Raw genomic sequence first — 9169 nt, 5'->3', positions numbered from 1 at the left:
ACCAGGCCTTTGATTGCTCACCGCACTCGATCTCTCAATCTCTCACGCCAACAACACTGAGTCCCTTCATCTGCTGCTCCCTTCCCATCTGTATTACCCACCTCCTCACAACCCCCTCCCCTCATCTCCACGGAGGGAGAGTCGTTGTCCAAGGGATTGCGAAGGATTCCTGCTCTTTCCATCACGCAATGGGCCTCCCTCTGAGGACAGTGTGTGGGACCATCTGCCTTCACCTCAATTCCAGCAGGCACCAAATGGGCTGAATGGCCTGTTCCCACAATGTGTCGACCATATTGGAGACTGAGGTGATGGGTTCCGAATGGGGAGCAATGAGACTCGGGCTGTGGAATGTTTGCTGTCTGCTAAACATTGGTTGTTCCACATTGACAGTGGGAAGGCTCAGTGGGCTGAATGGCCTCTGTAACCACCCTATCCTATCACCCTGCAGTCAGCCAGGTTAAGAACTGACCCAGCCTGCTCTTGAAGAAGGGACCCAGTCTCTGGGATGGTCTGGACCTGACCACCCGTACTTGGGCTAAAGTGGCATTATGTTTTTTTTAACTCCTAACCAAGCCACTCTGCTTCAGATAGAGAGCCCTTGTGCTCTATCAATAATCAAGGCCCAGGGATTACTCATTGAAGGGGAAGTCAACAAAGGGAAAGAGGTCAATATTGTAGCCCCGTTGGTTAATGACTTGCTCGCTAGTGGCCTCAGTTAGTGGTTCACTGGGTAATGCAATGTCAGCGATGGAAGATATCAGTAATCAGATGTCCTTAAACAACCCCAGAGCCCCCGTTCATAACCAATATTTCCCCTTGCTGCGTGACCATGAACTGTCAGTCAACTCCAGTCAATGTTATAAACATGAGGAACACCTGAAAAGCTTTCAGACAAAGGACGGAGAGCCCGGAACGTGGAAGACTCTGAATTATCACGGTGTTAACGGAGACAGGTATTCATTCTGTCCTCCTCCTCCTCTTTGATCTCTCTATTTACCACGTCCGGTGACTTCTCCAACTCAGTGCATTGACTGGTGGTGCTGCAGTGAGTAGGAATCATCTCCTCTGTGTAGAGGGTCAGACGATCCTTTATCTTCAAGAGAGACCATCCTGAAAGACTCCGTGTGCTGTGCGTACACAATGTTGCGACTCTGCCTGGCCCTCAGCCTCCTGCGAGCCTCGAAGCGGTGCACACACAGAAATCGATTGCTTTGTCGTCATGTCTGCTTGCTAACTTACAAAGTGCTTTCCTGTCTTTACTGAACTAACCTATAAAGATAACCCATCCTTGTCAAACGATTGATAGGATGAAGGGGGAAGGGTGGACGGCATGAGGCATTCGAACTCTGAGGGTCATTTTTCCCTGTGACAGCAACATTGACAGCAACAGGGGGGAAGGGGACCCAAATGATTATTGGCTAAAGGGCTGGAGACAAGATCAGATGCCAATTTCTGATCTGGAAAGCGCTAGCCGAAAGGAACAAATGAAATAGCAGCTTTACAAAGGGAACTTGGAGATCCATTCGAATGAGAGGGAGTTGAAGGGAGACCAACTCTTTCACAGGGAACCAGTATGGTCAGGATGGGCCGAAGGGCCTGCATCTGATTTGACAACTCCTTGTGACTGTGCAAAGGCAGTTTGGGATTGTGCTAACGTCCACTTTAACCCCTCTCAGAAAACCCAAAAAATGGAAAATAGGAGTTGGAGGAGGCTATTCCTCCATTGATATGATCACGGCCGATGATCCAACTCAATCCTCCATCATTCAGGCTCTCTCGCCCTTTGATCCCCTTTAGCCCCAGAAACTATATTTCACTCCTTCTTGAAACATTCAAATGTTGTGGCCTCAGCTGCTTTTTCTGTGGCACCGAATTCCACAGACTCCCACTCTCTGGCTGAAGACATTTCTCCTCATCTCAGTCCAAAATTGTTTATCACGTATCTTTAGACTGTGACCCTTTGTACCTGGTCATCAGGTATATAACTCCTGTGTTTATGCATTTGGAAATTCATCAGTTTCTATGAGATTCCCCTTCCCTCATTCTTCTAAAGATGAGTGAATATAATCCTAACTGATCCAACCTCTCTTTATGAGTGAGTCCTGCCATCCCACGATGGGTAATCCAACGCTGCACTCCACAGAAACATAGAATCCCTACAGTGTGGAAACAGGCCATTCAGCCCAACAAGTCCACACCAACACTCCAAAGAGTATCCCACCCAGACTCATTCCCCTACCTTATTACTCTATCATTCCCCATGAGTAATGCACCTAATCTACACACCCTTCGACACTATGGGGCAATTTAGTGTGGCCAATTCACCTAACCCGCACATCTTTGGATTGTGGGAGAAAACCAGAGCACGTGCAGGAAACCCACACAGACATGGGGAGAATGACCCACCTCCACACAGACAGTCACCTGAGGTTGGAATCGAACCCGGGTTGCTGATGATGTGAAGTAGTAGTGCTGACCACTGAGCCAACCCCCTCCATACTCAGAACATCCTTCCTTAGATAAGGAGACCAAAACCACGCACAATACTTCAGGTGTGGTCTCATCAGGGTCCTGCACAACTGCAACAAGACATCTGTGCTCCTGTACTCAAATCCTCTCTCTCTCTCTCTCTCTCTCTCTTTCTCTCTCTCTCTCTCTCTCTCTTTCTCTCTCTCTGTCTCTGGGTTAAAAGTAAACCTAAAGCAAACGTGATTGAGCTGTGCTGAATATTAATGAATATTGAAGTTGACAATTAGTGCACAAGTCTGATGAAATAACGATTGAATCTTCCTCCCCAGATATTCTGATTGAATCATGCTGAAGGGACTTATCCTTCTGTTTCTCTTCTCTCAGGGTGAGTCATTTTATGTTGTTTCTAGCAACAAGGCACGCAGTAGAAATGTTTTGCAATTATAGAGTGATTCTATTTTTCAAAATGTTTCTAGGGACAGTCCAGTGTTTGAAATGATCAAACTTACAGGAATTCAAAATGGGGGCTTCCATTTTCTGCTCAGGGTGTTTTTTAACACTGTTTGTCCCTGAGCCATTTCAGCCTTTTTCTCTCAGTACTGTCCGTGGATTGTTCCAGAAGCTCAGTGTGTTATTGCTGAATCAGTGTCCCGAGCTTCAGTCTCGTTCCAGGATGTAAAGTACAAACATCAAGCAATTTACTCTCCCCCTCACATCTTGCACCTTTTAATATCCCACTGACTCTGCTCCCACTCTCCTTGCACTTTTTAACGTCCCACCCAGTCTAATCCCATTCTCCCGCACACTTTGATATCCCACCTAGTCTAATCCCACTCGCTTTGATATCCCATCCAATCTAATCGCACTCTCCCCCTCACTCCTGCACAATTTAATATACCTCTCAGACTAATCCCACTCTCCCCTTCACACCCACACACTTTAATATCCCTCTCAGACTAATCCCACTCTGCCCTTCACTCCTGCACCCTTAAATATCCCACACAATCCAATCACATTCTCTTCCTTACTCTCATACCCTTTAATATCCCATCTAATCTAATCCCACTCACTTGCAACATCCTGTAATATCCCATCCAATCTAATCCCACACTTCCACTCACTCTCCACCCCTATAATATCCCACCTAGCCAATCCCACCTATGCCCCTCACTCCCCATAGTCTTTAATATCCTACCTCGTCTAATCCCAATCTCACTCTCATTCCCACACCCTTTCATATCCCACCCAGTCCTGCCCAACTCTCCCCCTCACTCCACACATTCTATAGTGTCCCACCCTGTCTGGGTCCACTCTCCTGTTCTCACCTGACACACTTGCATCCGCCTCTACATCCGCCCTCACTCCTACACTCCCAGCACGAGCACATTAAGGGCAAAAGGGTAACTAGGGAGAAAATAGAGCTTCTTCACGATCTACGAGGCCACCAATGTGTGGAACTGCAGCAGATGGGTGAGATACTAAACAAGTATTTTGTGTCAGGGTTTACTGTGGAGAAGGATGTGGAAGTAAGAGAACTTGGGGAAATACATAGTGATATGTTGAAAAGTGTCCATAATACAGAGGAGGAGGTGGACGTGGTAAAACACACAAAAGTGGATAAACCCCAGGACCTGATCGTGTGTACCTCAGAATGTTGTAGGGTGCAAGGCAAGCGATTGCTGGCCCTCTTGCTGAGATATTTGCCAGGGGTGAGATGCTGGACACCTGGAGGGTGGCTAATGTGGTGCCATTATTTAAGAAAGGTGATGGCAAGGAAAAGCCAGAGAACCATAGGCCGGCGAGTCTGACGTCAGTGGTAGGTGAGCTTCAGAGGGGATTCTGAGAGACAGGATCTGCATGTATTTGGAAAGACAAGGACTGATTAGGGATAGTCGACATGGCTTTGTGTGTGGGAAATCATGTCTCACTAACATGACCGAGTATTTTGAAAAAAAATGGCAAAGATCAATGAAGGCAGATAGGTGGACGTTGTCGATATGGGTGTCAGTAAGGCCTTCAATAACGTTAGCAAGATTAGATCTTCAGGCAGCACTAGCCATTTGGATACAAAATTGACTTTACAGTAGGAGCTAGAGGGTGGTGGTGCAGGGTTGTTTTTCAGACTGGAGGCCTGTGACCAGTGGAGTGCCACAAGGATCAGTGCTGGGTCCACTACGTTTGATCATTTATATAAACGATTTAGATACAAGTGTGGGAGGAATGGTTAGTAAGTTTGCAGATGACACCAAAATTGGAGGTGCAGTGGACGGTGAAGTGGGTTAGCTCAGAGTACAATGGGACCTTGATCAGATGGGCCAATGGGCTGAGGAGTGGCAGATGGAGTTTAATTTAGATAAATGGGAGGTGCTGCATTTTGGAAAGGCGTATCAGGGCAGGACTTATACACTTCAAAGGAAGGTGCTAGGGACTGTTGCTAAACAAAGAGACCTTGGGGTGCACATTCATAGTTCCTTGAAAGTGGAGTCTCAGGTAGACAGGTTAATGAAGAGGGCATTTGGTACACTTGCCTTTATTGCTCAGTGCATTGAGTATAGGAGTTGGGAGGACATGTTGCAGCTGTAAAGGACATTGGTTCAGCCACTTTTGGAATATTGCATTCATTTCTGATCTCTCTGCTGGAGAGAAGATATTGTGAGACCTGAGTGGGTGCAGAAAACATTTACAAGGCTGTTCCTGGGGTTGGAGGGTTTGAACTTTAGGGAGACACGAGGGCAATTTTCCCTGGAGCGTCAGAGGCTGAGGGGTGACCTTATGGAGATTTATAAAATCATGAGGGGCATGAATAGAGTAAGTAGACAGGATCTTTTCCTGGGGTGGGGAAGTTCAGAACTAGAGGGTATAAGTTTAGGGTGAGAGGGGAAAGATATAAAAGGGACCTCAGGGGCAACTTTTTCCACGCAGAGGGTGGTGTTTGCATGGAATGGTGGAGGCTGGTACAATTTCAGCATTTAAAAGGCATTTGGATGGATATATGAATTGGATGGGTTTGGAGGGATATGGGCCAAGTCCTGGCAAATGAGACTAGATTACGTTAGGATATCTTGGAGGAGTTGGACCGAAAGGTCTGTTTCCATGCTGTACATCCCAATGACTCTGTGACAAAGAAATAAAAGCAATTGCTTTATATTGTGCTTTCGATCTTAGATATTTTGTCAGTCCCAGTAAATTGATGGGGTCCTCTCTATCCCACAGTTGCAGCTGGTCGCTGGGGTAAACTGTGCCATAGTAATCCAACAAACAGGGTAAGAGGGACAGATAGCTATGGCAGTGGAGCGTATGGAGCACCCAGGTAATTATTTGTAATCCCATTCATGACACACGCCACTCCCAGCTCCAAAACCGAACCGTTTGCATTTGTTTAGCACCGTGCATGTAGTAAAACATCAAACAGTGCTTTAAGGTGGAGTTCCCAAACCCCCACCCGATTTCCCATCCCAATATGAGGTTGCGAGGATGAATAGATGGAGAGTGAGAGTGAACAAGGGTTAGAGAGGGAATTCCAGAGATTGGGACCTAGACAGCTAAAGACACGACACATTGGTGGAGGGGAATGAAATGTATGAAGTCTGTCACACTAGTGGAGCACAGAAACCATTGATAATTACGGAGCTGCAGGAGGTTACAGAGATAAAGAGGGGTGTAGGGGCTGGAGGAGGTGACAGAGATAGCGAGGGGTGTAGAGCTGGAGGTGGGGACAGATAGGGAAGGATAGGAGCTGGAGGAGGTTACAGAGATAGGGAGGGTTTTAGGGGCTGGAGAAGGTTACAGAAATAAGGGAGGGTATAGGGGCTGGAGGAGCTTACCACCACGTTCTCTGGGGGATTTGTGGATGGGCAATAAATGCTGGCTCAGGAAACGATGGCCACATCTGTGCGGAGTTTGCACATTCTCTCCCTGTGTCTGCGTGGGTTTCCTCCGGATGCTCCGCTTTCCTCCCACAGTCCAAAGATGTGCAGGTTAGGTGAATTGGCCATGCTTAAATTGTCAATTAGGTGCATTAGTCAGAGGGAAAAAGGGTTTGGGTGGATTACTCTTTGGAGGGTCGGTGTGGACCTGTTGGGCTGAAGGGCTTGTTTCCACACTGTAGGGGAATATAATCTAATCTGCGTGAAGGAAGTTTTAGAAAAAATCTTGAAATATTGCTGTGGAAACAGACTGAATGCTTTCTGACAAACATCAGAGCAGGACATACTAGGAAGAATGCCAAAACATGAAGGGAAACACAATTTATACAGTTTGCAAAGGAAAATCTGACAATCCGTGCTGGACCTGTAATGCTGAACCCCTCAGCTAATCATCTGGGTTTGAATCTCAGCATGGCTGATGGCAAAATCTAAATCCATTTGATAAAATGATCTTGAATTGCTGGGGGAGCGGCATGGGGACCACCCATGGAGACATGAATCCAGACCCTCAACAATGGGCTTGATTCTAAATAGCCTCCTCGAACAGTTCCTAGCAAGTCCATGTTATCAAGGGGCAGTTAGGGATGGTCACCAAATGCCGATGATGTTGGGCAACAACTCTGTTAAGCTCCGGTGAATACGGACCCAGCCCGACCATCTCTTCCTCATGTGAGAAGCCCCTTCAAACTCAAGAGTCAGTCTGAGTGACCATAGGACCTTAAGATATGTCGGTACAATTGACCATTCAGTCTATCGGCTGCCATTGGTTGGTAGGTTTCTCAACCGCATTCTCCCTGTAACCCTTGACTCCCCCTTACCAATCAAGAACTTATCTCTCTCTCCGTTAAAGGCACTCAATGACTCGGCCTCCACAGCTCTCTGCAGCAATGAGCTCCACAGAGTCACCACCCTCTAGTTGGAGACATTCCTCCTCATCTCAGTTCTAAAGGGTTGCCCCTTTCTCTCTGAGGCTGTGCTTTCGGGTCCTGGTCTCTCCTACACGTCCATTCTGTCCAGGCATCTCACCATCCTGTAAGATTCATTCAGTGAGCATTGTCGCAACAACCTGGGGTGGGGAGGGGTGGGGGGGTGGTGAATTGGGGTGCATTCTAACTGTGTTCTGTTATATCCAGAGGCAAACTCAGGCACCTGGGGGTTGATGTGCGGTGTAATGATAACTCGACGACTTATGCCCCTTTCACTGGGAGACTGATAAAACGGGTCAATCCTTATGATAACGGCAATGCGATTGATAATGGAGTGATGATGAAGGGACAAGGTGAGACACAGAGGGAGAGGGAGTGGACTGTCCTTCACAACGCGCCCTTTCCATCTCAGTTTTACATTTGCCGCCTTTATCCTAAAGCTCTCATTCTAGCTTGCCCAGCATGGGGAAACATCCTCTCTACATTGACTTTGTTTGTCCTCTTTAGCATCTTATAGACCACAATTAGATCTCCTCTCATTCTTCTAAACTGCACAGAGTATTGGCCCAAACTGCTCAATTGCTCCATGTAAAACAGACCCTTCATCTCTGGAATTAAATCAATGAACTGCCCCCAAAGCAACGACAGTCTTGAGGAGCTTTATTACGAGCTTTCTGTTCATCACTTTTATGTCTCTCATCAAATGTACACACAAGATAATTCTATGACAATCCCAAATTCCACTGATAAATAGTCCACATTTTCAGATCTGATTCATTGTGTGTTATTTAAAGCACTTCAGCACTTTAAACTTCAGCTTTTCCATATGTTCTGTGACAGTCTAGACCATTGCTGCTGGGTTATAGCATTCAATCACACTAACACTCACACACAAACACACACAGAATCACACTAACACATATGCAGTTGCTCAATCACACACACACACACCCATAGGAGCAGAATTAGACCATTGGATCATAGCTGATATGTTTCTCAACCTAATTCTCCTTCCTTTTCCCCATCCCCTTGATCCCTTTAACTAATCAAGAACCTATCTATCTCCAAATTAAAGACACTCAATGACTTAACATCTACTGCCCTGTGTTGCAATGAGTTCTACAGATTCACCATCCTCTGGCTGAAGCAATTCCTCTTCATCTTGGTTCATCCTTTCACTCTGAGGCTGTGCCCTCAGGTCCTAGTCTCTCCTACTACTGGAAACATCTTCTCCACATGCACTCTCTCTGGACCTTTCATTATTCTGTAAGCTTTAATTAGACCCCACCACCCCCATCCTTCTAAACTCCATCGGTACAGACCCAGACTCCTCAACCATTCCTCATCCCTTTGACCCCAGATAATTCCTGTGAACGTCCTCTAAGGCCAACATATCCTTCATTTAGGCACGGTCCCCAGATTTGCTCATGATATTCCAAATGTAATTCTCTCAGCACTGACCCTGTCAGAATCCCCTCGGTTAATGTCTCCTAATCTCTCTGACTGCAGGTTACTGTGTGAAGATTTTCAATATTGAGCCTGATCGTTATTCTGGAGCGATCACAAAGGGTCAGAGGTTAGGGAGGCTGCTGAATGTTCAACGTGTTTACAAGGGGATAACCTCCCACGTCCACATTGAGATGTGCAACACCTCTGTTGACCCCACTCCTAACCTGTAGCTCCGGATTGGAAGTGACACCCAGAGAGTTCCATAATTCCGATCTAATTCCGGCCACTCATTGATTCCGAACAACCAGTGGTGGAGACTGGGAAGAGGATATGGGCTTTGTTTGGGGGGAATGGGGGGGAAGGACTGAATCAGTGGAGATTTCGAGAATGCAGCACGTG

General features: G+C 46.7%; 1 protein-coding gene across 2 annotated transcripts; it reads left to right on the top strand.

The window, feature by feature from the left end:
- The first annotated feature begins 858 nt into the window (after positions 1-858).
- Positions 859-9169, top strand: LOC140492512 (leukocyte cell-derived chemotaxin-2-like). 2 transcript variants are annotated; one of them, XM_072591430.1, is made up of 5 exons: positions 859-953; positions 2799-2854; positions 5683-5779; positions 7529-7674; positions 8831-9169. In XM_072591430.1, exons 2-5 carry the CDS (start codon positions 2815-2817, stop codon positions 8998-9000), a joined length of 453 nt encoding a protein of 150 aa, XP_072447531.1. In that variant the 5' UTR covers positions 859-953; positions 2799-2814; the 3' UTR covers positions 9001-9169. The 2 variants fall into 2 exon arrangements, with proteins under 2 accessions (XP_072447531.1, XP_072447532.1); XM_072591431.1 differs by lacking the exon at positions 859-953 and adding an exon at positions 1108-1129.

Source organism: Chiloscyllium punctatum, chromosome 21 (assembly GCF_047496795.1).
Source record: "Chiloscyllium punctatum isolate Juve2018m chromosome 21, sChiPun1.3, whole genome shotgun sequence".
Lineage (NCBI taxonomy): Eukaryota > Metazoa > Chordata > Chondrichthyes > Orectolobiformes > Hemiscylliidae > Chiloscyllium > Chiloscyllium punctatum.
This window is presented reverse-complemented; position numbering and strand designations above follow the sequence as displayed.